Genomic DNA, 26,277 nt, shown 5'->3' with positions numbered 1-26,277 from the left:
TTAATAATTTTATTATTATTACTTAATGATAGCAAAAAGTTAGCTAACTCCAACCGATCACTTGTTATTTGCCAGGTAATGCTCTAATCCAGAGGATTTGGCCTTTTGTGTGTGTTAATGTCCTGCTTGCACCAGCTCTATGAGGAAGGTGCTGCTGTTGTCATTTCCATTTCTGTACTCGTGGAAACAAGCGTAGTGAGGCCAGCCTGAGCCACAGAGCTGCAGGTGGGTGAGGCAGCTGGAACCCTGGCGCCTGGCTGTGGAGTTTGAGGCTCTGACTCCTGTGCCGCGCTGCTGCCCCAACCCTAGTCATACGAGGTGTTTCACCCCGCCCTGGATACTCTGAGATCCCCTCTGGGTTCAGCAGGCTCAGAGAGCTGACTGTCTGGAGCAGAAGGCATGGGGTCCTCCAGAGACTCCCCTGAGCTGAATTCCCCTGTGGACACCAGGGCCGCCTCCTTGTGGCGCTCCCTGAAGGGTCCTCTCTGGAAGAACTGTATTGGTTCCCTGGGGCTGCTAGGGGAAAGCTTCACAAACTGGGGCTTAAACAACAGAAACTGACATCCCACAGCGCTGGAGGCTGGAGTCCGAGATCAAGGTGTCAGCATGCTTGGTCCCTTCTGAGGGTCGTGAGGGAAAGATCTCTTCAGGCCCCTTTCCTTGGCTTATAGGTGGCGTGTTCTCCTTGGGTATCATCACATCGCCTGCCTTCTGTGCATGTGTGCGTCCACGTGTCCCCTTTCCAATAAGGATATTAGCCCTTTAGGCTGGGTCTCGTCCTAGTAGTCTCATCTTAACTAATTACATTTGTGACAGTCCTATTTCCAGATAAGGCCACATTCTGAGATGCTGGGGGTTAGGATTTCAACACAGGAATTTGGAGGAATACAATTCAATCAGGCTTACGGAAAATTCTGGTCTTAAGTCAAGAGTAGTGTTCTCCAGTCTGTATGTGGAGGCGCACACCTATGGTCCCAGCCACTTGGGAGGCTGAGGCCAGAGAATTGTGGGAGCCCAGGAGTTCCATACCAGCCTGGGCAACATAGCAAGACCTCCTCTCAAAAACAGACAAAAAAATTGGTGTTCCAGAGTGATTAGTTTGCTTTAAAAAACAAAACAAAACAAAAAACACAAACCGTAAACACTGGCACTCGTGACTGATCATCCTGTATCCACGCACGAGCTGCACAAAGGCCGCGTGGTCACTGTGGCTCCCCGTTGGCGAGTACCTGGGATTTCTTGCTCAGCAGTTTGGGGCCTTAATTCTTTTAGGGGACTTTTTGTCTAATGTCTCCCCTTCTAATTATGTGCGATATTTACATAGAATCTGATAATCTGATAAACTGCTTCAAATTTGTTTTCAGAACAGTGAGCTGGATAATTAAAGAAGCTTTTTCCTGCTTCTTGGGCCCAGTTTCCATTTCTTCCTTTTTTTCTGTTTTTCCTGGCTATTCTAGTGCTAATTTCCTTCCTTTCCTTTCCTAGGCTGGTCTTAGAGCATCCTCTCCTATGTACAGCCAGACCTTCTTTCAAGCTTTTATTAAAATGGGGAAAGGTCATTTGGGAGGCTTTGTTGTTTTCCTGTTTCTAAAGATCATTTTTCTTCCTGCAGGGGAAGTCCTTAAGTCTTATTTGTGGGGCCCTCTCCTGGCTCCGTGACTTTGAACAGAAGAAGCGTGAAGAAGAGGCACGACTCCTTGAAACTGGAACTGGCCCCTTACATGATGAGAAAGATGAATCCCTGTGTCTATCTTCTTCCTGCGAAGGGGCTGCAGGCACCCCGAGGCCTGCTGGAGAACCGGCCTGGGTTACTCAGTTTGTGCAGAAGAAAGAAGAGAGGGACCTGGTGGACCGACTAAAGGTGAGACCTGGGGTATCAGGAAGTGGGAGTGCTGGAGGAAACAGGGCTTCAGCGATTCTTCTGGGGCGATTCCGAGACTCAGGTAGTGCATGTTCCCCTGCCGTTGCCGTGCCTCTCAGCTCTTCCATCAGCTCCTTGGGTCGATGGTACTGCCACTGTGCTGTCTTTTTTGAGCTGGAGGTCAACAGGCCTTCTCCACACAAGGAACTGTTGGTGCCCATTTATTACTCACCTGGGAAAGGACCTGATCATTGCCATTGGCAGCATGGTTCAATGGCTGCAAATGGATCTGATGGAGAGCGTGTGGCTTTGGGAGGAGTGTGCCGCCTTCCGCAGTGAGCAGCGAGGCTGGGACCTGCAGGGATGAGGTCCCGGGAGGGGATGCGGCAGCCCTTGAGTGCTGGCCGGGGAAGGAGAGATGCCCCCAGTGAGGAGGCGCCGGGCTGAGTGGCCCAGACTCCTTAGGAGACGCCTGGTTTTGGGCTTCCTGGTGATTTTCCTTCATGTCTGCCTCCTGTAGGTGGAGCAGGCCAGGAGGAAGCAGCGAGAAGAACGCCTGCAGCAGCTGCAGCACAGGGTGCAGCTCAAGTATGCAGCCAAGCGCCTGGTGAGCCTCATTTCTTGGGGGGCAGGATTATGTCCAGGCAGGGTCGCCCTGCTTGGAGGCTCATGGGTGCGTGGCCAGGGCCTTGGTCTCCCCTCCATGACCCTCACTGGCTATGTGCTCCCGTACAGAAGCTGGGCTGTGAGTGGTTGAGGCGTGGATCCTAGGAGTCGACCTCTCTCCAGCCAGGCAGCCAGGCCTATGTGAATGGGCATGGTGTGCTTTGTCTCTGGCATGTGGGGAGGTGGGTACTGGTGCTGAGACTTCTTCCTCCCTCCCCACCTCCACTACCCCTGTCCAGAGGCAGGAAGAAGAAACAGAGAATCTCCTCCGCCTCAGCAGGGAGATGCTAGAGACAGGCCCGGAGGCTGAGCGGCTGGAGCAGCTGGAGTCTGGGGAGGAGGAGCTGGTCCTCGCCGAATACGAGAGTGATGAGGAGAAAAAGGTGGCGAGCGGGTGAGACAGAGGCGGTAGCACTACCCTGCCCCAGGCCAGGGGACACCCTTGAAGACAGCTCTTTCCCTCATGCCACAGATGCCATGAAGCACCTGGCAAGAGGCATGGTGGCCTCTGCCCTCTGCTCTAAGCCAGGTCCTTCCTAGGGTCCATGAGTGCCAGTGGCAGTGAGGACAGTCACCGGCCTGGCCTGTGTCCTCTCAGCTGTCCTCACGGCAGCTCAGGCAGGGCAGGAACATTTGTGTCTGCGCCTTATACACAAGGAGGCTGCAGCCCCACAAGGAGGGACTCCTTGGCTGAGGCCACAAGCCTCGGCAGTGGAGAGCTGGGCTAGAACTCACCCGGCCTGGCTCTAGATCTCAGGCTCTGAGGCAGCTGACTGCACTGGGTAACCTGTGAGGTGCCAACCGTCAAGGCGTCCTTAGCCTGAGCTTTCCTTCTCCCATAAAGCCTCTGTTGGTCCAGACTCAAGGTTTCCACTTGCTGAGCCATGAGCTGCTGGGTGACAGCCCTGAGCAGGCCACCCAGGCCATTTCGGGCCCACAGGATCCCTGGTGACAGCCCCGTTCCCATTTACACTGGAACCTCACCACCATCCCTGAGTGTCTGCTCTGAGTATGGCACTGTCCAGATGCTGTGGACATAGAAGGGAAGAAGACATGGAGGGGACAGTTAATAGACATGAAAACAAATAACACCTATGTGAAGTCAGCATGTTTGCCTACAAGGAAAACAAAATGGTGATGTGGATGGGGTGGGGGGCTGCACCTGATGATGAGTCCCGTGTGTCCTGTGACATCCTGGCCACCACATCTGTGGGAGGGTAACTGCAAGACCAGAGACCCTCCGTGGATATTCCTGAAGGTTCATCCCCGGCCTTCACGGTCTGTCTGCAGGGCGCCTTCTGACGCCACCTCCAGCTGCCATCCACCAGACGCCAGCTTCCACGCTGCCCTGAACTTCCTCCAGCGCACCAGGCCTTCCTCTGTCCTGTCAGGATTTGCTCATGCAACGTGCTGTGGCCAAACACCCTGCCCTCCTCCCTTGGCAGATGTCTTCCTCTCCTTTGAGGCCTGGCTCAGGTGTCGTCTTGGTGGCTTCGGGTGTCAGCTGCTCTGTTTTGCTCACGCACCTGCTTGTGCTTCTGTTGTTGCCTCCTCTCCCTGGCTGGGCTCGAGCTGCTTCAGGGCAGGAACCACGTCTTTATAGTTTGATGTTCCCAGAGCTGACCCAGTGTTTGGCATAGGGGTGTGCTCAATAAAATCGAGTTGACATGAATGAGCAGATGCTGCCTCGTTGCAGTCTGGTAGTGTAATTCCAGGCTGCCCATGTGGACCTCGACTTCTGCCCCTGCCCGGGGCAGAGACCACCATGCTGCTTTATGCCTCACTGGTGAGAGGGGGTCATAAACAGTTTGTGCTCCATGAACCGTTCCTGCGCACCTCCAAGGTTGTGTTTCTGCTCCCTCTCTTCTCCCTTAGAGCCCATGGGGACAAGGCAGAGAACTTGAGTGGAGATGAAGGTGGTGAATATTAGAGGAACAAAGTGCTCTTTCAGGTCTGGGCAAGAGCCGTGGATCCTGTAGGTCAGCTTCTGGGGCTTCCCATGCCCTCACGTTTGAGGAGATAATGTGAGCCTCAGAGGACCTGAGTTCTGAATAGAAAATTTTTGCTCTTCATTTCTTCACACACCCAGCCTCTCAGTGAGCTCCTGCTGGCTTTGTCCAGCATGCGACATAAGATTGAATCCAAGCCTTTTAAGATAGAGCCGCCTGCTCTTTAGTGACCATGAAGCCAAGCCTGTAATAATTACTCTTCTGATAGCCCAAGACAATTGTGTTCTGCTTTGTTAGAAAGGAATTTCAAGGTGAACAAAAATGTTTTCTTTTTATGTGATGTTGCCATAGGTAGCGTGTGCCTGTCAGATGGTTTTGTGTTTTCTGAGGAGCATAGACTAGTAGAGCTAGCTCAGCTTCAGGCCATGGGATGCAGGGCTGGCTTCCCTGCCAACGCCTGGCGCTGATGGATTCTTCCCGCATTGCTGGAAAGGGCAGACTGAGGCGCTGACAAAAGAAGAGTTGTAGCTGGTCATAAGTGACAGCATCCTCTGTTCACTCGATTGGTCAGTTGTAGCTTCATCCAGGAGATGGTCATGGGGTTCCTGCTGCATACCAAGCTCTAGGTGAGGCCACGGGGACTCAGCAGAAACAAGGCCGACCTGGGTCCTCCCTTGTGGACATGACAGTCTGGGGAGATAGACCGAGAGGAAGCGATTTTGAATGAGATGGGTGTGAAGGGGCCATGAATCTGTGTCAGAGCAGCCAGACCTACCAGGGAAGGTCAAAGAAGGCTTCCTGGAGGAGGTGATGTTTCTGCTGCTATCTCAGAGTTGACTGGGAGCTGGTGAGGGGAGACAACATTCCAGGCACAGAACCTCCGAAGGCCCGAGATGATGAAGAGCAAATATCCACCCTGGGGCCTCAGAGGGGTCCAGCTTGCTGGAGGGAGGGCAGAGAGGAGAGCAGCCTGCCATTAGTCCCGAGGCTTCCAACTCAAGACTTGGGTTTGGGGTGCTGAGCCCCTGTCTCCTTTTTACATTTCCCTACCCACAGACCTGAGCGGCCATGGGAGGTTGGGGTTGGCATTTGCCTGGGGGAGTTTCTGAGCAAGCAGCACCTGCTACCTTGATGGAACCCATTGCTGGGAATGGCCAGGGCTCAGCACCAGCGCTCAGCAGATGCTCAGTGCGTTTTGCTGAGTTTGCTGAGGGAAGACTGTTTTCTGTTCTCTCTCACACACACAGAGTGGATGAGGATGAGGATGACCTGGAGGAAGAACACATAACTAAGGTAACACGAGTGTCCTCAGCTGGTGCTGTGCTGGGGGCTATGGGCTGGGCTGTGCACCCTTGGGGAAGAGGCTGGAGTCACTCGGCTACTTCTCACCCTCCTCTCCACAGAGGAGGAGCTTCCAGCACTTGGACTCTGTTGCTTCTTGCACACAACCCTGGTCCTGAGTTGCTCCCTTGGCCAGCTGCAGTGGACCCTGGAGTCCTCTCCTGGGGTCAGGGCCTGGGGAGTCCTCTCCTGGGGAGACCTTTCCTGGGAGCAGGGACCTGAGGAGACCTCTCTTGAGTTTGGGGCCTGGGGAGACATCTCATGGGTTCGGGGCCTGGGGAGACCTCTCCTGGGGGCAGGGCCATGCTTGCCACCCCAGGGCATAGAGGAACAGCTGTTCTGGGCTGAAGTCTGGGTGTTTTCTGTCCCTGCTGGGTGGTGCTGGATATGACTCGTGGAAGGAGCTGCCTTTGGGGCATTCCCTTGAACTTCTGGAGCTGTGGGTGACCTGGGAATCCCTGGGTCCCTCGATAGATGCCTGACATGGGACATCGCTGTCCTGCATCGGCTTTGGGCATTGGGAGCCACTCCCTTTCCCTCAGCCTCTCAGGCCCTGGCGTGCCTTGATGTTAGAGAATGCCGTGGGATGTTTTGGTTCCCTCTTTGAAGCGCCTTTCTTTCTCTCTGCTAGATTTATTACTGTAGTCGGACACACTCCCAGCTGGCCCAGTTTGTGCATGAGGTGAAGAAGAGCCCCTTTGGCAAGGATGTTCGGCTTGTCTCCCTCGGCTCCCGGCAGGTAAACAGTAGCCAGTATTTCCACCAGGGGCCATCCTGCTCCTTTCCCCACAACTTTGTCCTGCTCGTCCAGGCCTGGGAGACGCTGGGTCTGTGACAGGCTGAACCGTGTGAGGAGCAGCCCCCTCCCTGGCCTGGCCGGCCCATCACTGGAAGGCAAAGGAGAGGTGGCGGGGGCAGGTCCACGTGTGTTGGTAGGATGTTATTTAGCTGGCACCATCTCTTTGCCTCTTTTTTTCTCCTTTGTTGCAGAACCTTTGTGTAAATGAAGACGTGAGAAGCCTAGGTTCTGTGCAGCTTATCAACGACCGCTGCGTGGACATGCAGAGAAGCAGGCACGGTAGCCACTGGGACCATGGTGTAGCCGCAGGTGGTCTGGAGAGAGTGAGGCAGGGGTGGCAGTGACTGAAGACCATTCAGTGTCTTTCATAGAAAGAATGGCAGAGGAGACCCCAGTTCCTTCCTGAGTCCCCTCTCCTTGGGAAAAAGTGTTCCTACTCTCTGGGTGAGCGTCTGGTCCGAATCGTTGGCTTGGAGATGATTTTACGGGCTCTTTCTGGAGAACAAAAGTAAAACCTTACAGTGTTCCGATGAGACCACAGTAGGCAGTACTTGGGAGGGTCTTATAGACCCCACCCCGTGGAAGTGGGTCTCAACATTACACAACCCCCTCTCGGGCCTGTGGACAGTTGCTGTCCTCTCTGTTTTCTCTCTTTGTGCCTGTGCCACCCTCAGAGAAGAAGAAAGGAGCTGAGGAGGAGGAGGCAGGAAAAGCAGGCAGCCTGCCCCTTCTACAACCACGAGCAGATGGGCCTTCTCCGGGATGAGGCCCTGGCAGAGGTGAAGGACATTGAACAACTGCTGGCCCTTGGGAAGGAGGCCCGGGCCTGTCCCTATTACGGGAGCCGCCTTGCCATCCCTGCAGCCCAGGTGAGGGCCCTGCAGGGCCAGAAAGCCTCTCTTGGCTCTCACTGTGGTCTAGGCCATGAGGGGGGTCCTCCTCACACTGTAGTTTGGGGGATGCCCCCCAGCGTGGTCAGGTTGATGGCACCTTAACCCATTCTCTCCTGATGCGTGAGTTGGAGGAGGCGCGTGGGATCCCTTGGGGTCTCCAGGCAGCAGGGCCAGTTGGCATTACTGGGGATGGTATTTAGGAGCCAGGAAAGCCGGTGCATTCCTAGTGAAACCACAGGGAGAGGGGGGATGCCAGGAGCTGAGAAGAGTGCTCTGCATACATCTATTTACAAATGGCTTTCCAAGTGATGCTCCCAACTTCCATGCCTATGATGTGATGGAGGATGTCAGTGATGGAACCATTCAGTTTTCCAGTTTTTCCTTTTTGTAATATCAGTACTCTTAACTGGAAAGCTTTCCTAACTTACACCTACCTGCAGCACGTGAGAATACTGTCTTCTCTGCCTCTACTTCTCTTGATTTTTAAACAGAAGGAAGAACTGCTAATGTAGCAGATGAAAAGTAGTATCTCACTGTTATTTGTTGGGTGCAGTTTCACTATTTCCTTGCTACTTCTTTAATTTGAGTGACTTTGGAAACGGGATATCACATGTGGAAAATTCTGTATAATCCAGAAAAAAATGTAAGGTTTTAAAAGATTCAGGGAACTAAGTAACCATTTGCACAGCAGCTAAATGCTCACCAGCATACCTGCTGAGCTGTGTGGGCGCTGGCAGAGAAACTGAGGAAAGCTGCCAGGCCCCGTGGTGTCCCAGGCCTTCCCTCCGGTCTGTTTGCCTTTAGAGCAAGATTAGTGCTATAGGCATTTATACACAAATACCATAATATGGCCCAAAATCTTTACGATTTTTGAATTTTTAAAGTACTTTGACCATATTTTGCTTTTATGTTAATAGTATTCCAGTGAAATTCTGTGCATGGGGACAGTGGAGCCCAGAAAAGTTAAGTGACTCATATTTTCTCACTAAGCGTGGGTGATGGAGCCATTCAGTTTTCCGATATTTTATTTTTTATATGAGTATTCCTTTAACTGGAAACTTTCCTAACAACAAACACCTAAAGATCTGCAGAGTTGCTTTTATTTTTGTTACCCCAGCTCCACGCCTTAACCCTCACTTTGAAATAGGATGTATCAACCCTATTTTGCAGATGCGGAAACCAAGGGTCAGAGAGGTTAGACAACTCTTCCAGAGTCACACAGCTGGGAAGTAGCAGCTCCAGGAGCAGAAGCTGGGGCCGCTTCCTGGTGCACCAATGGTCTTCAGGTGTTTTGTGGAAACTCGGGGGCCTCCGGGGCGACCTTGAGGACATGGACAAGGCTAAGCCAGGGGTTCCCTTCACCCAGCCCTGCCCTTGGTTTACTCTAGGAGTCAGACCAGCCCTAGTTTCCTGTGTTTCATGTATTGGCTTTCCATGTGAAACTCGAGGAGAGCTTGTCAGTTGCTACAAGCTGTTTTTTGAATGTCTCTACACAGTCCAGGCAGGAAATAGAAGCACTCACATCAGGAGCTCAGTGTCAGGCAGGCAAGGCTCCTGCAGGGGAGCCCCGCCCTGCTCAGGTGGCCTCATCTCCCCTCCCAGCTGGTGGTGCTGCCCTATCAGATGCTGCTGCATGCGGCCACTCGGCAGGCCGCGGGCATCCGGCTGCAGGACCAGGTGGTGATCATCGACGAGGCGCACAACCTGATCGACACCATCACGGGCATGCACAGCATGGAGGTCAGCGGCTCCCAGGTGCGTGGGCCTCCCCTCCCTGGGCCAGGGCCTGCCGTGAGGTAAAGGGACTTGGATGGTTCCTCCAGACACCTGGGCCAAGAATTCCTCCGGAGGTGGGGCTTGCTAGAGGGTGCACGAGTCAAGGCGGTGACCTCATCGGAGGCTGACCATGGCTTTCCAGTGCATCCCAGAACTCTGGGGACCCAGCGATGACAGAGTGCCTCATTTCCCTGCACCTCATCTGCCCCCATGCTCCTGAGTCCCTCCAGCCCTGGATGCCAGCAGCCAGTTCTGTAAGCCAGGGAGATGGCATGTGTGAGGCAGAAGTCCCCTCAGGATTGGATTTTGTCATTACTGAAGTTGTCTGGAGGGGACTGAATTGAGGAATGCTCAAGATCAGTGCAGGCTCCTCCTGCTGCCCTATCATGCGCCATGCATGGCACCAGGTGTCTCTGGTCTTCACACTGACTCTGCCATGGGGGTGGTGTTCCTGTTTTACATTGGAAACTTGGAGATTCAGAGATGGTCAAGCTCTGTCCTGAGGTCATGCAGCTCATGAGTGTGGAGCTGGGGTGTGCCCACTGGTTTCTGACTGTGAAACCCCCACGACATCACACCAGCTCTACTGACCTGTGCCTGGGCTGAATTGAGGCTGGGATGTGATGGTGACCTTGAACCATCACTCTTTGTAGACTCTAGGTCTTTTCCCAACCCAGTGGAAACTAGCAGGGAGATTCCATACTTGAGGAATTCAGCCTCTTGCTTTTTCTCTGACCCACAGTGGACACTGGAGGAAAACTTCCCTTCCTTCCCTTTTCTCTTAGCTCCCACCAGCCTAAGGTCTGTGGAAACCTTTTGTCTGCACCTTTTGTCCGTACCTTTTGTCTGCACCCAGCCCCCTCTGCTCCCTTTGGTGGCTTCCTGTGTGTCCAGGGCTAGCATCTTCTAGGTGAATCTAAGATGTCAGTACCTTAGCCCTCGGCTGCTTGCCCAGAGCCTGGTTTGTGTTCTTTCCCCAGCTCTGCCAGGCCCATTCCCAGCTGCTGCAGTACATGGAGCGATACGGGTGAGATGTGACCCTCTGAGGTAGTGGGACAGTCCCTTGGTGGTCCCCTGCATGGGCCTCTGAGAGGCAGCACTTTGGTTCCCACCTCTGGCCCGGGCTGTGGCGGGGTGGAGCTGCATGCCATTCATGTCCTAGGCACATTATGGTGTGTGCTGCACACAGACCTGGAAGGCTGGGGACTGACCGCTGGCTCTGAGGCCTGGGGCCGTGGCCAGCCTGCTCTCTGGGAAAGGATTTGTAGCTTGTGACCCAGTTTGAGAGGCACCGGGCAGCAAGGCTTCCACTGGGGTGGGCGGGGCGAGTCGCCATCAGGGCACCACCACTTAATGTCCGTTGGCTTCTTCTTAGGAAGCGTTTGAAGGCCAAGAACCTGATGTACCTGAAGCAGATCCTGTATTTGCTGGAGAAATTCGTGGCTGTGCTAGGGGGTGAGAGCGTCGTCCCCCCGGCTGACCCCCGGCCTGCAAAACCCGCCGGGCTGCTTTTTCCTTGGATGCCTATCAGGACGCCTCAGTTCTCTGTGTTTTTAAGAAGGGTCGGCCGGGTGTGGTGGCTCATGCCTATAATCCCAGCCCTTGGGAGGCCGAGGCAGGTGGTTCACCTGAGGTCAGGAGTTTTGAGACCAGCCTGGCCAACATGATGAAATCCCATCTCTACTAAAAATACAAAAAAATTAGCTGGGAGTGTTGCCGTGGCCTGTAGTCCCAGCTGCTCCGGAAGCTGAGACAAGAGAATTGCTTGCTCAAACCCGGGAGGCGGAGGTTGCAGTGAGCCGAGATTGTGCCACTGCAGTCCAGTCTGGGCGACAGAGTGAGAGTCAGTCTCAAAAAAAAAAAAAAAAAAAAAAAAAAAAAAGAAGGGTCTTGGTCATTGATTTAGAGAATTCTTGTTCTTTGTAGCTTAGTTGAGTTGTCTGACTTGAGCTTTTTTTAGACCCATGGGTTCTTTGCCCATGTTCTGAGGACTTTTTATTTCAGGCCCTGCTCTGGGGGGATATTAAGGATACAGCATCACATGGACACTCGGTGTTTCCGTGATAGGCATAGTTCTGTGGGGTGTTCGAAGCCCTTGCATATGCGGTTTTGTGTGCCCTGTGAGAACGCAGTGCTGGTATTTGAATCCTTGTTGATAGACGCATAAACTAGAGCTCAGAGCAAGGGCTGCTCCCAGCACGGGAGCCTGGGATCTTCTGACTCCAGCTCCCACGCCTCTTTGCATGACCCTGTCACGTCCCCTTCTTTTATGATGGGGCACCCCCTTGTTGGAAGGTGTCTGTGGAAGTGGAAGCTGCAGAAAGCCTGTGGGAGCTCCTGGCGGGAGCTGGTCTCATGTTGGTACTCTGAGCCGCCAGCTCTGCTTTGCCTCAGGCTCACCAGTGGCCTGGGCAGCTCCTCTGTGCTCCGGTGCCCTGCATACCTTGGTCTGGCTGCTGTGTCCCGGCCTCCTGGAGAAGGGGTGAAAAACATGAACTTACAGGGCTTTGGGTTCCACGTGCAAGCACGTGAGTCAGACGTGGGAGGCTCCTGGACCCACCTGCCCTCTCAGTGGGTCCGTTGCATGCTATAAACAGTGAAAAGCAAAACAAAGCCGTTCAAATACGGATGCTCTTCTTACTTGATGTGCAGTGTGGAGGGAGAGAAGATAGGGAAGGGTTGGGGGGCCTGAGAACCACCATTGTGACCCTATTTCCATTCTCTTTTTTAGGGAACATTAAGCAAAATCCCAATACACAGAGTCTGTCACAGACAGGTAAGAGAGTTGCTCTCAGAGGGCCCAGAGCTGATCTGAGCCACTTCCGAGCTTAACCCTGGGACTGAAACCTGAGGCTTAGGGTGAAGCTCCCAAGGCCCTTCATGTGTTTGTTCTCAGGGACGGAGCTGAAGACCATCAACGACTTTCTCTTCCAGAGCCGGATCGACAACATCAACCTGTTCAAGGTAGAGGTTTCCACCTTTCCACATTCCACATCCAATTTCCTTCCTGTCACCACCTGTGGGTAAAGTACTATGTTAAGACTGTAGAAGGAAGAAAAAGCAAAACAGATGTGTAATTACTTAACCCTTAACGCAACACGCCTGTGAGACAAAAGTCCTCTTCTTTTAGAGTGAAGGCCACAGGGATGAGGGATGGGTGAGAAAGGGACCTTTCTTGGTGCCCCATAGAACAGATAGAGACTCCAGGTCCTTGCTGTCTCACCCCATCTTCTGGCACAGTCTCCCTCAGGCTTATGGACAGGAATAGGACGTTGATTTGTTCTGTGCAACCCCTGTCACGTCTTCCCACTTGGGCCTTGGGTCTCGTTGCAGCCTCAGACCTCTGCTCACTCCAGGTCTGCGTACCCAGCGCTTCCCAGATGAAACACGGCCACTGCCGCCTGAACCCCAAGCTCGTAACTCAAATCAGCAACAGTGACTGCCCCTGGGTACAGGGTTCTGCCTCTGTTCTAGGCGGCATGCCACGTGCTGTGCTCTGAGCTAGGATATCATTTTGCCCCGGCAAGGAAAGCAAACAGGCCCATGGAGGTGACTTCAGGAGGGTGGCGAGCACAGGCTTCCCACAAGTGAGCCAATAGCAAGTGGCAGAGACAGCGTCCAAACCTGGCTGCACTGACTTGGGGCCCCACATTCTTCCCATCCTGCCTGCCTTTTTTTTCTTAAAACCAGCTTTTCACCTGAATTACACATTTGGGTCACTGTCACTGCCGCCATCCCTGCCAGACAGGCTGGATCCAGGTCATCCTTGATACCTTTCTCCCCTTGTCTCCCACATGCCTGTGACAGCCGCCAGGCCTGACAGCCTCAGACAGTCCTGCCGTCCCCGCGCTTCTCCCACAGCTGGGACATGGGTGCAGGCGCTCCTTCTCTCGCCTTCCCTTTGCCCTCCTTGCTTTCCTTCTCCCCTCTTCTTCCCATGGGTCTCGGGTCTCATCACTCACCATTGAGGGATTCCTCATCGAAGGACATCGCTCTTTTTAGAAACCGGTTTAAAGGCTCCAAACTCCTCATCTCTGCATCCCAAGCTAAGATCTGGCACCAAACCACACACATTGGATGCTCCGACTGAGTGGCACTGCCCCAGCCCCTGAGCAGGTCCCAGCCATCATCTCCTCTGTGGCTTTGCTCATAGAAGTTCCTTTGTTTTAACTCTCTGTCACCTGGAAGGAAAGCCAAGGGGACCTAGATTGTACTGAGCACTCTTAGACTTGAGAGAGACATTTGGAAAGAGGGTCTCCCCCCTGAGGAGGACACTGCGTTGTGGGCAGGGGCAGTAGAGGAGGGGGTGGCCTCGGAGAGGGGATGACAAGGTTGGTGGCAAGGAGGCTCCAGGTGCCTCAGAAGGTAGCACTGCGTTGTGCTGTCTGGGTGGTAGAATTGGTGTTTTTTGTTTTGTTTTTAAGATTACAGCTTGCTCAGTTTGCACACATGCCTACAGCTGGGCTTGGTTTTTTGCAGGTGCAGCGATACTGTGAGAAGAGCATGATCAGCAGAAAGGTAACTGCTCCCATCTTGTGGTCCTGAACAAGACCCAGCTGTGCCCCAACCCCCTGCCCTTGCCATGCTTTCCTCCCCTGCCCTCAGGGAACTCCAGAGTCCCCTTCGTCTCCACCCTCCTTGGTGCAGTGGGCCTTGCTGGGGTGGTGGGATGCATGCTGCAGGTGTCTTGGGCCTGGCAGAGCCTCCGATCCACCCAGCCTCTCTCTCATGGCTGTTCCTCGTTCCTCTCCACTGCTCTCTCTCATCCCACCCAGCTCTTTGGATTCACTGAACGGTACGGAGCAGTGTTCTCATCCCGGGAGCAGCCCAAACTGGCTGGGTTTCAGCAATTCCTGCAGAGCCTGCAGCCCAGGACGACTGAAGGTGAGGCAGGAGGGTGAGCAGGCAGAGCCGGCTGCACGCATGGGCAAGGACTTCTGTTCCTCGTGTGTGGACCTGACCAGAGGGAGGCCTCCTCCCCATTCTGCTCTGTGCAGCTCTTGCAGCCCCTGCAGACGAGAGTCAGGCCAGCACCCCCCGACCAGCTTCCCCACTGATGCACATCGAAGGCTTCCTGGCAGCTCTCACTACGGCCAACCAGGACGGCAGGGTCATCCTGAGCCGCCAAGGTAATCAGGTGGTTCTTGGCCAGGTTCAGTTCCCAGGAAGGAGCCAAGCTGAGCCCGGGAGCCGCAGCGTGAAAGGATTCTTTCCTTCCATCCTGGGAACTTCCTGGGTTAGGAGGAAGCAGTGCAGTGGGCACTGGCCTGCTGTGACCTGGGCAAGCAGTGAAGGTGGATGGGAGGAGATCGAGGGGCTGGGATGAGGGTCCCGTGACCAGGGTAAGCAGTGGAGGTGGACGGGAGGAGATCGAGGGGCTGGGATGGGGGTCCCGTGAGCAGGGTAAGCAGTGGAGGTGGACGGGACGAGATCGAGGGGCTGGGATGGGGGTCCCGTGACCTGGGCAAGCAGTGAAGGTGGATGGGAGGAGATCGAGGGGCTGGGATGGGGGTCCCGTGACCAGGTAAGACAGTGGAGGTGGACGGGAGGAGATCGAGGGGCTGGGATGGGGGTCCCGTGACCAGGGTAAGCAGTGGAGGTGGATGGGAGGAGATCGAGGGGCTGGGATGGGGGTCCCGTGACCAGGGTAAGCAGTGGAGGTGGATGGGAGGAGATCGAGGGGCTGGGATGGGGGTCCCGTGACCAGGGTAAGCAGTGGAGGTGGACGGGAGGAGATCGAGGGGCTGGGATGGGGGTCCCGTGACCAGGGTAAGCAGTGGAGGTGGATGGGAGGAGATCGAGGGGCTGGGATGGGGGTCCCGTGACCAGGTAAGACAGTGGAGGTGGATGGGAGGAGATCGAGGAGCTGGGTTGGGAGTCCTCTAGGGCAGGGGTCCTAGGGAAACTTGTATTGTGGGGTAGGTGGGCTTTGGTTTGGGTCATGATTTTGTCATCTATGAGCCTTGTGATTTGGACTATTTTCTTTCTCAACTTCAGTTTCCTCATATGAAAATGGAGAGGATAGGCCGGGCGCGGTGGCTCACGCCTGTAATCCCAGCACTTTGGGAGGCTGAGGGGGGCGGATCGTGAGGTCAGGAGATCGAGACCATCCTGGCTAACACAGTGAAACCCCGTCTCTACTAAAAATACAAAAAATTAGCAGGGTGTGGTGGTGGGTGCCTGTAGTCCCAGCTACTCGGGAGGCTGAGGCAGGAAAATTGCTTGGACCCAGGAGGTGGAGGTTGCAGGGAGCCGAGATTGAGCCACTGCACTCCAGCCTGGGCAACAGATCGAGACTCCATCTCAAAAAAAAAAAAAAAAGATGGAGAGGATAGTATGGTCCACCTCTGTGGGCTGGTTGTCCTAGAGATTAAATGGTGTTTAATTTAAAGAGAAAGCACTAGCACTTGTGCCACAGACCTGGACTCAACTGGGGACCCCCTTTGCTGGGACGATAGAAGTGTCTGTTGGGCTTGCACTCATCTCCCCACCGATCTGTTTTTCCAGGCAGCCTCAGTCAGAGCACTCTGAAGTTTTTGCTCCTGAATCCAGCTGTGCACTTTGCCCAAGTGGTGAAGGAATGCCGGGCAGTGGTCATTGCCGGGGGGACCATGCAGCCGGTAAGGACACCTTTCCCAGCCCCTCGTTCCCCAGGTGTTGGGATGAGATGGGAGCTTGGGAGAGATGCGTTATCAGTCCTGTTCTCTCCTGGGGCCGGAAGCCAGAAAGGGTCAGCTCGAGCAGGCCCAGTGGTGTCCACTGGGTGACATTGCTATTCTCTCACTGCTGTGCCTTTTAGGCTGCAGGAGCAGTGGAGACTCCTCTGCTGCTCCATTCTGTAGCCCCAGGATCATATGTCTCCCAGAGAAAGCTGTTCTGTGGTTTCAAACTCAAGGAAAAAAATCATGATTCCACTTTTAAAAGGTTCATTTTGATGTATATGAATATAATAGTCTTTGTAGGCATAATTTTTACTTACGTGCATAGCTGTTTTAAAAACAAAAGTGCGGCTCCCTCCATGTGCTGTCACTGGAACTTGCTCTTTTCACTCAGCAGCCAGAGGGTCATAAACCCTGTCTCCTTGTCAGCAAGCATGCACGTATTTCAGTATCCCAGCTGTGCTGGATTCCAGTTACACAGATATATAGCATTTCATGTACCTGCTTCTCTTTTGTTAGGTGTGGAAGCTATTTGCAGTTTTCTGTTTTGAGCATGACTGTGATGAATATAACCGCATTTCTGCACAGTGGTGACTCCTACCTAGCAAAGGGCCTCCTGGACAAAAAGCTGCTGGGAATCCTGAAGCAGTGCTTCCCAGCCCCAGCTGCCTTAGCTTTCGATTTTTATATTTTTGTATGGATAGATTCATAGTTTTATTCATTCGGCATATTAAAGTTGTTTACAGTCATTATTGTTTCTGACGTTCACATTGTGAGAGCCCCTTCCTGCTAGCTCAGGTCCTCCCCGTGGCCCGGTCAGTCTCGCCTCCAGCACAGCAGAATGTCATGGGATCACCATGGGTGTCCTTGCCGCACACTGGATTGATTCATTTCTCCAAGCCGCTCTGGTTTCTTGTAATGGGGAATGACATTTAGAAGTCAAGCTGTGGGTGCTAGGGTGTTTGTCGTGCTCCTGGGGCGTTTTAATAGACAGATCTAGGAAATGTTTTCAGAATGAATCCATACTGGTATTTCTTTCTTTCTTTTCTTTCTTTTCTTTCTCTCTTTTTTTGAGACAGAGTCTCGCTCTGTCTCCCAGGCTGGAGCGCAGTGAACCCGATCACGGCTCTCTGCAACCTCTGCCTCCGGGGTTCAAGCGATTCTCATGCCTCAACCTCCTGAGTAGCTGTGATTACAGGCATGTGCCACCACACCCAGCTAATTTTTGTATTTTAGTAGAGATGGGGTTTTACCATGTTGGCCAGGCTGGTCTTGAACTCAGGTGATCCGCCAGCCTTGGCATCCCAAAGAGCTGGGATTACAGGCATGAGCCACCACGCCTGGCCCATATTGGTGTTTCTAAGTAAAAATGAAAGGATTTGTTTACTTGACCTTTTATTGTACCTCTTTTTCTCTTAAGCCTGAACATGTGTGCTACATTAACATACTTATCTGCTCTATCCTATAATATACTTAAAAGTTTTGAAATCATAGTACCAATATTACTTCTAACAATAGATCTGATTGAAATTGCCTTTCCTCTTTGCCCTTAGAGTGTAACCCACTAAGGATGCCTGGTCTCTAGGCTCTAAAGTCACGTGGAACCAGGCTTCTCTCTGTGTGTTTCTGTTGTCAGTTTCATAGATAGCTAGGCTGTTTTTCATTTTCTTTTCAATTTTAGAATTTGCTTTCTTCTTTTCTGACTTGTAGTTTTTAAATATGTAAATATTTGTATGGCTCAAAAGTCAAAGCAATATAAAAAGATCTATTCAGGAAAGCCTCACTCTCATCCCTTTCCAGCCCATTCCCCACCCCCATAGGGAATCCGTTTTACTAGCTTATCCTTTCAGTCTTTCTTTTTCCCCTAAATAAGCAAAAACATGTCTTCATTTTTCCCTTTCCTGTTTTATTTACACGGAAGGCATCTTAGTCAGTTGTCTGACCATCGCTCCTCTAGTGGGCTGTGTGGTTCTCTGTTGGACACAGATGTAGGGAGCTTATCCAACCAGTACCCTCTGGATAGGCAGGCGCATGATTACAGGGAAAGGTCCGGGGGCACATGCTGTTTGGTATTTGTGGGCTGTATCTTCTCACTGGACTCCTAAATATGGGATTCCTGGGTTAAAAAGTATAAATATGTTTAATTTGTTAACTACTGTGAAATTTCATGAGAATTGTACCATTCTGTATCCCACCAGTACTGTCTAGGAATGCCTGTTTCTCCAGAGTGGTTACTTTTGGATTTTTGCCAGTCTAGCAGGTGAAAGCCCGGCGATTGTTATTCAGTAGTTTGGGCTGGGGCCTGGCCACGTGTATTTTTGAAAATTTTCGCTGGTGATTTTGCTGCGTGGCCAGGGTTGATAATGACTGTGCCAGATTTGCTGGATTTCCTTTGCTGTTCCTGCACGTAGTTTAAACGAGACTGCCAGCACTGGGTATCAGTCACCATTTTTCTTTTTGTTAGTTTGCCGTCAGCCTTTTCTTTGACCTCTTCTTTCAGTTTGTGTATACTTGCTGTCTCTTAGCCCAGACTTCTCGCTTCCTTTCTGCTGGGCCTCTGAGGGGTCATGGGGCCGTGACGCTGTGGCCTTGGTCTACAGGTGTCTGACTTCCGGCAGCAGCTGCTGGCCTGTGCCGGGGTGGAAGCTGAGCGCGTGGTGGAGTTTTCCTGTGGTGAGAAGCTGTGCCCAGGATGGGGCAGGCTAGAGGTCAGGTTCTGGCCCCCGTTTTCTGTGGGTAATACCTCATACTGCGACCAGGCACAGAGGCGGAGGAGACCCCGAGATGGGAGACTCACCCTTCGTGCGCTCGCCCAGGCTCTCCTGCTTTGCTCCCTGCTGCCTGCTGCCCAGTGTGACTGGCGATGGTGGGCGGGTGAGCGCTGTCAGTCGCTGTTCCTGTGCTGGATGATGGGGCAGGGAAATGCCCTCTCTGCAGTGTCTTGCAGCACACCTGCCTCTCCAGTTTTCGGCCCCTCCCTGGCTCTTACCAGGTCACGTGATCCCTCCAGACAACATCCTGCCCCTTGTCATCTGCAGCGGGATCTCCAACCAGCCTCTGGAATTCACGTTCCAGAAAAGAGACCTGCCTCAGATGGTCAGTCCCAGCCAGCTCGCTGCACCACAGCCTGGCCTCAGGCAGCAAAGGGTTTTCTGGGGCAGGGGCGCTCTGGCCCACCCTGAGTGTTTTCAGGTGTTGGGGAAATTGCACAGGGACACCCACTTAGAGCCACACAGAATGAGCGGTGTCAATCTAGATGCTTATGGAGGAAGGTCTGAGCTTCCCCGCCCCTCACGCCTTAGGCTGCGAAATATGAATTCATAAAACCTCCAGGCATCCTCTGAGGACACCTCACGCAGCAGAAAGCTGCTAGTTCCCTTTGGCTCTCTTGCCCTTTGGTTATATCTGTCCCTGCCGGGGGCAGGGATGTGGGGCTTGGGGGCATCTCCTGTGGTGTGCCTGGGGTGTGCAGCCCCTGATTGTCATTGTGGTGCCCATCAGGACTCTGGACAGAAGAAGGGAGGACTCAGTGCCAGGGCAATAGGGAGGCCCCCCAGGGACGCTAGTGCTGTGACATGTGTCGGAAAGGCGCAGTCAGCAGCAGCGGCTAGGTGTGTTTGGTGGGAGGTGGCACCTACCACCCTGTGGTTCCCACCCAGGGGAGCCAAGTCCTCTTCCTTGGCTGTAGTCCTGCCGAGGGTCTCTCCTCAGTTTTGAGTCTCAAGGTGAAGACGCGGTTTGCGGGTGGCTGAGGGGTTGCTCCATGGGGGCTCCCTCCCTCCCTCCCTTCCTTCCTTCCTTAGATGGACGAGGTGGGTCGCATCCTCTGTAACCTGTGCGGTGTGGTTTCTGGAGGGGTGGTCTGTTTCTTCCCCTCCTACGAGTACCTGCGCCAGGTCCATGCCCACTGGGAGAAGGGTGGCCTGCTGGGCCGTCTGGCTGCCAGGAAGAAGGTGAGTGGCCTGTCGGCAGCCTTCCCACTTGTGAGGACAGTGCCACTGAGTCCTCCTGGGAGCTCTTGTGCTCATCGGGTCAGGACAGGCTTCTGGCTCCTCATCCCCACTGCTCCCAATCCCTGACTACAGAGGATTTCCCCAAAGTCCCTGGCTGTGAGGTTCTCCAGTCCCCTGGCCAGAAAACACAAGGCCACGAGCAGACCCGAGACCTGGCACCCTGAACCTGTCTCTGGGAAATGTCCTCTGTCTTTCTCAGATATTCCAGGAACCTAAGAGCGCACACCAGGTGGAGCAGGTGCTGCTGGCGTATTCCAGGTGCATCCAGGTGCGGGTGTCATGCTGAGCTTGGGTCTGAGACCGTGTGGGGGTGGCAGCTGGAAACATTGTGGGTGTCATCCAAGTTTTGGCTCAGCAACTCAGCATCTGGGTTTCTCCTACAGGCCTGTGGCCAGGAGAGAGGCCAGGTGACAGGGGCCCTGCTCCTCTCTGTGGTTGGAGGAAAGATGAGTGAAGGGATCAACTTCTCTGACAACCTAGGCCGGTAAGTAGTGGTTCTGCTCATCTCCTGGGCCGTGATACATGGCCGGCCCTCACTCCAGCAGCTGGGCCCCTGCCTGCTGTCTGCTGCCAGCTGCCATTAGAGCCCACAGCTGGGCTGCGACTGCTCAGACCAGCCAGCTGGAGGGAGGGGCTCAGCAGCTCTGGATTTGGCCCTGGGAGAGTAGTTGGATTTTAGGCTGGCCATTGCTGTATCAGGACCCAATCAATTGGCCTAGATGGGATCTCTCAGCCGAACAAGCCCTCTCCAGGTGGTAGGTACAGAGTGGAGAGAGGCTGAGTTTTGATCACAGTCGGAGAGGGCTTGAGGGGGAAGGGGTAGAACGGAGCAGCTGGTGACGTGGGTGATGACCCGGGAGGTCCTGACGTCCACCCGCTGGGCTCTTGTCTCCCAGGTGTGTGGTGATCGTGGGCATGCCCTTCCCCAACATCAGGTCTGCAGAGCTGCAGGAGAAGATGACCTACTTGGATCAAACCCTCGTGAGTGACCCCAGTGTGTCACAGAGGGGGTGACAGGGAGAGTAGGCAGTGGGTGGGAGTGGCATCACCCCCAGGGCTGATACAGCCAGGCCTTCCCTGCTGCGCTGGTGTCTCCTGCCCCCTCCGGAAGCTTGGATGCCCCTCCACACCCTCTTGATCTTCCCTGTGATGTCACCTGGACCCCTGCTGCTGGCATTGGCCACGAAGCCTCCTGGTCTGGCTCCAAAGCCTGGCAGGGTCTTTTCCCCGGGGGAGCTGCAGGCAGGGAACAGTCCTGATGGGTCATCCCCTTCACTCCCAGCCCAGAGCCCCCGGCCAGGCACCCCCAGGGAAGGCTCTGGTGGAGAACCTGTGCATGAAGGCCGTCAACCAGTCCATAGGTGAGCCTGGCTGCCTCCAGCTGGGTGGACAGATGGGGGCTGGAGAAGGGGAGAACAGGAAAGAGGGGTTGCCTGCCCTGTTTCCTATATAAGTCTGAGGAAGGGGAGGGGGGGTCGCCATGGGAATGTGCTGTAGGGGAGGCAGGTGTTGCTCGGAGCCCCCAGCCTCTGTTCCTATGCAGGCAGGGCCATCAGGCACCAGAAGGATTTTGCCAGCATAGTGCTCCTGGACCAGCGATACGCCCGGCCCCCTGTCCTGGCCAAGCTGCCGGCCTGGATCTGAGCCAGTGTGGAGGTCAAAGCTACCTTTGGCCCCGCCATTGCTGCTGTGCAGAAGGTCAGTCCTACCTTTTTCTTTCTGAGAGCCTCCCCACCCCGAGATCACATTTCTCACTGCCTTCTGTCTGCCCAGTTTCACCGGGAGAAGTCGGCCTCTTCCTGATGGGCAATCACACCACCGCCCGGCGCCATGCCCTTCCTTTGTCCTGCCCTCTGGAGACAGTGTTTGTCGTGGGCGTGGTCTGCAGGGATCCTGTTACAAAGGTGAAACCTAGGAGGAGAGTGTGGAGTCCAGAGCGCTGCCAGGACCCAGGCACAGGCGTTAGCTCCCGTAGGAGAAAATGTGGGAATCCTGAATGAACAGTGGGTCCTGGCTGTCCTTGGGGCGTTCCAGGGCAGCTCCCCTCCTGGAATAGAATCTTTCTTTCCATCCTGCATGGCTGAGAGCCAGGCTTCCTGCCTGGTCTCCGCAGGAGGCTGTGGCGGCTGTGGCATCCACTGTGGCATCTCCGTCCTGCCCACCTTCTTAAGAGGCGAGATGGATCAGGCCCATCTGCCTCTGCCCTTTCTAGCCAAGGTTATAGCTGCACTGGACTGCTCACTCTCTGGTCTCAATTTAAAATGATCCCATGGCCACAGGGCTCCTGCCCAGGGGCTTGTCACCTTCCCCTCCTCCTTCCTGAGTCACTCCTTCAGTAGAAGGCCCTGTTCCCTATCCTGCCCCACAGCCCTGCCTGGATTTGTATCCTTGGCTTCGTGCCAGTTCCTCCGAGTCTATGGCACCTCCCTCCCTCTCAACCACTTGAGCAAACTCCAAGACACCTTCTACCCCAACACCAGCAATTATGCCAAGGGCCATTAGGCTCTCAACATGACTATAGAGACCCCGTGTCATCATGGAGACCTTTGTTCCTATGGGAAAATATCCCTCCCACCTGCAACAGCTGCCCCTGCTGACTGCGCCTGTCTTCTCCCTCTGACCCCAGAGAAAGGGGCCGTGGTCAGCTGGGATCTTCTGCCACCATCAGGGACAAACGAGGGCAGGAGGAAAGTCACTGATGCCCAGATGTTTGCATCCTGCACAGCTACAGGTCCTTAATTAAAAGTGTACTGTTGGTTTCTGCTGAGTTTTTTATTGATATGTGCTGCTGTTTTCTCTGGAAGCCTCTTTAGGGAATCGAGGAGCGCACTGGTGCAGGGGCTGGGTGGAGCCATCCTCCGATGGAGCACAGGCAGACGGAAGCCCCCACCCCAGCTGCGTGGCCTCAAGCCAGCCTCCCGCTCCCCGAAGGTGGTCTCCACACAGACCTGGGGCAGTTCCATCCCCGCCCCTTCCAGGGCAGCAGGGGCTGAGGATCCCATCCTGGCTGTGTCCACGTCCGGGCCATGGCTGGAGTCTGGGTTTAGGGGAGGAAGGCATGGCGGCGCCCGCTAGGATTTCCAGTTGTTCCTCTTCTTCCTCTGCCTGTGGCTGCTGGGGGTTAGCAGAGACGGTTTGTTGTCTGACATACGGGCTCTCTCCTCCCGGCCCCTCACCAGCCCCTCACCAGCCCCAGAGGTGAAAAGGCTGGAGGGCAAAGGCTGAGTGAGGGAGGTCTGTGGGGAGCACTGGTTTCCCCAGGCCCCAGAGACTTAAACACAGGAAGAAAAAGGCAAGAGAGAATTAACGATGCCACAGCCCATGGCAGACAGCGGCCCTGCCTCCTACCCTTGCGTCTCAGGACCAGCTTGTTGAAGAGATCCCACATCAGTTCCCTGCCTTGGCTTACGGCTCTCCTGCAATAGGAAAGCCACAGAGTGGGGTGTGGGGTTCAGTCACATTTGACCCCCGGCTCCGTGTTCCTGTCCCCTGTAGTGTTTTTGTTATTAGACCCTTTTTTCTCCTTGGTTTAGGAATGGGGGCCCCAGGGCCACCCTTGTCCAGGCTCCCTCTACCGTAGAGGTGAGAATTCCAGGGCTCTACAGTTTGAAAACCACTATTTTATGAGCCAAGTAGAACAAGAAATGACAACTATTAAAAAAAGGGGTTTCTGACCAGCTAACAACCCCACAGAAAATCCACCAGGGATCAAGAAATGAGACTGAGGTGGCCTCAGAGAGCTGCTCCCTCCTGAAGGGGATGCTGCTGCTGTCGTCCTGCCCAGCGCCTTGGACTGCAGTGGCCAGGGCCTGGGGTGGGGATGAAGGTGCACTGACCAGCACCGCAGCAGCTGGGGGAGGTTGGGGTGCTGTTAACATGCCATCTTATAGGTCGGAAGTGGAAATGGGAGAAAGTGTGGGGTGCCTAGGGAAGGAGGTGACTGAGCAGGGAGCCTGGCTGCCATCCTAACACCCAGCTCACTGGGCTTGAGAGACTTGAGCCTGGTGCCAGGGCAGAGTGGGTGATGCTGGGGCCCAGGCTGGCACCATACTTGAGGTCTGCCAGGCAGGTCAGGTAGGATGGCACATCGACCTTGGGGACTTGGCCCAGGTCTGGCATGTAGAAGTAGTTCTCTGGGACACGCGGGATTAGGTGGGGACATGTGAGAGGTGACAGGGACCTGCAGGAGCAGCTAGCGAGACCTCATGTGCACCCTGCACAGCTGTGGTGGCATAAGGGGTTCAATAGAGCCTGTCCTAGAGAGGAGCCTGGCAGGGCCCCCAGCCCCTGCACCTGCTGCTCCAGCTGCGCTCTCATTGATGGACAAGGGGCACTGAACAGTTTCTTCTGTCTCTGCCCCCAGCATCACATGGCTCTTTGTTACAGCACCAACCAGTTGGTCCGGGAAGACAGACTTCTTGTATCTACAGGGGCGACGTGGAGGTCAGGCAAGCCAGCACCTGCTGTCCTGGGACCATGTTCCTGACCTACCTCTCCCATGTCATCAGGGACACTGCACTGAGGGGTCCCAGGCCACTGAGCCAAGCCACCCTGGTCACCTGGCTCCCGCCTCTGTGCTGCACCTGAGTGTGATGCCCTGGGACCCCATTAAGTCAGGCTGAGTCTTGCACCCACACCCTGCGACTCCATTTTCTGCTACACAGGATCTCTCTGATGTTGACGAGCAGCATGGAGACTTGGGGAGACCCCCCAAGCGCCTCCTCCATGTCATCCTTGGGCTCCAGCTTGGCGCTCACACACACAGGAAAGGACTTCAGCTTCTCCTGGGAGGGCTGGGTGGCTGAGGGGTGGTGGATTTCGGAGTTGGACCAGCAGCTGGCCTAGAGGCTACTGGGGAGGAGGGAGCAGGGAGCACCCACTCCTGATCCAGATTCACTGCTTCCCTCGCCTCTGTCATGACCCCAAAGAAGCAGATCCTGAACCTGGGCTCTTGTCTTCACCTTTGTTCTCTTCCACTCTGGGGTAATTAAGAATGATTTGCTGGCCAGGCGCGGTGGCTCATGCCTGTAATCCCAGCACTTTGGGAGGCTGAGGCAGGTGGATCACAAGGTCAGGAGATCAAAACCATCCTGGCTAACACGGTGAAACCCTGTCTCTACTAAAAATACAAATAAATTAGCCGGTCGTGGTGGCGCGTATCTGTAGTCTCAGCTACTCGGGAGGCTGAGGCAGGAGGATGGCGTGAACCTGGGAGGCGGAGTTTGCAGTGAGTGGAGATTGCGCCACTGCACTCCAGCCTGGGCGACAGAGTGAGACTCCGTCTCAACAAAGAAAAAAAGAATGATTTGCTAATTATGCCGGCAGCTGATCCAGTGCTGTGTAACCTTGGGGGCCACCAGATGCCAATCAGTAGAATGGGAGAGAAGGAAGGATGGAGGAAGTGAGGACAAGGGGCAAGGAGCAAGGTCTGTCCACCTGTCTCTTCTGTGCAGGAGGTGTCCAAGCAGGAGGAGCACGTCACATCCCCACTGAAAAAGCCCACAGAAAATGAAAAGCCCACATGCTTGTCCACTGCTGCAGGATGGGGGCAAGTGGAGGGGGAGAGGTGTCGGCGCTCCCACCTTACTCCCAGTCATGGCTGACTCCTCCCTTTCCTTCGTTCTTGTTCCTAATCTGTCACCATGTCCTGTCGTTTTTTTTGTCTCACCCAACCCTCTGTGCCTGCAAATCCCCTGACTGCAGCCTCATCCCTGTCACCTCCTGACTGTAGTTGGTGACAGAAGAGGAGGCTGCACCAGTGAAGGAGCAGGGACTCCAGGTCTGGCAACAACCAGGGATGGGGCCGGGTGGGGGTGACTTGGACCAGGAGAGGGGCCTGAGTCAGGCAGTCACATACTTCATGCTGGGGTCCCCCAAGTGAGGCACAGCCCGGGGTCCCGGGAAGAAGACCAAGCCTCATTTCAGGTTGCTTGTGGCCAAAGACAGGACCTGTGTACCCAACAACCCCTGGGACTTTTGCAGGAAGCAGCGAACACCATTCACTCACTCGAGTTAGATAAACACTGAGTGAAAAGTCACTGGAGCCCAAGGACTGTGCGGGGTCAGTGCTGCCGATACAAGAACTGCAGCCCTCCAGCTCGGCTCCCTCAACGGCCTGCGCTCCAGCCACACTGGCCTCCTTTCAGGTCCTCCACCTCAGGGCTATAGCTCATGTGCTTCCTTCTTTCTGGAATGTTTTTCCTGACCTACCCACTCACCGTGAGATTTTTACCACAAATGCTATTTCCTCACATCCGCCTTCCCTGACCTCTGAGACCAAGCCAGGCCCCCCATGATGAGCCTCGCAGCACCTCATCTCC

General features: G+C 54.5%; 1 protein-coding gene across 1 annotated transcript in view; it reads left to right on the top strand.

Annotated features, from left to right (window-relative positions):
- LOC451825 (ATP-dependent DNA helicase DDX11-like) overlaps positions 1 to 22,716 on the top strand; it is a 30,710-nt gene extending 7,994 nt beyond the window's left edge. Inside the window, 26 exon segments of the mRNA XM_063786296.1 lie at positions 1,613 to 1,861; positions 2,382 to 2,468; positions 2,767 to 2,921; positions 5,724 to 5,769; positions 6,449 to 6,556; positions 6,808 to 6,895; positions 7,291 to 7,309; positions 7,311 to 7,485; positions 9,112 to 9,264; positions 10,266 to 10,312; positions 10,661 to 10,740; positions 12,017 to 12,061; positions 12,182 to 12,249; positions 13,765 to 13,803; positions 14,061 to 14,169; positions 14,283 to 14,414; positions 15,793 to 15,905; positions 18,545 to 18,617; positions 18,937 to 19,040; positions 19,748 to 19,897; positions 20,157 to 20,225; positions 20,341 to 20,441; positions 20,854 to 20,938; positions 21,245 to 21,318; positions 21,501 to 21,655; positions 21,731 to 22,716. Coding sequence (XP_063642366.1) covers positions 1,613 to 1,861; positions 2,382 to 2,468; positions 2,767 to 2,921; positions 5,724 to 5,769; positions 6,449 to 6,556; positions 6,808 to 6,895; positions 7,291 to 7,309; positions 7,311 to 7,485; positions 9,112 to 9,264; positions 10,266 to 10,312; positions 10,661 to 10,740; positions 12,017 to 12,061; positions 12,182 to 12,249; positions 13,765 to 13,803; positions 14,061 to 14,169; positions 14,283 to 14,414; positions 15,793 to 15,905; positions 18,545 to 18,617; positions 18,937 to 19,040; positions 19,748 to 19,897; positions 20,157 to 20,225; positions 20,341 to 20,441; positions 20,854 to 20,938; positions 21,245 to 21,318; positions 21,501 to 21,655; positions 21,731 to 21,957 — 2,751 coding nt within the window. The 3' untranslated portion in view covers positions 21,958 to 22,716.
- Positions 22,717 to 26,277: the final 3,561 nt, after the last annotated feature.

This window comes from Pan troglodytes, chromosome 10 (assembly GCF_028858775.2).
Source record: "Pan troglodytes isolate AG18354 chromosome 10, NHGRI_mPanTro3-v2.0_pri, whole genome shotgun sequence".
Lineage (NCBI taxonomy): Eukaryota > Metazoa > Chordata > Mammalia > Primates > Hominidae > Pan > Pan troglodytes.
Note: the sequence above shows the minus strand (reverse complement) of the source record. Positions and strands in the feature narration are given on the sequence as shown.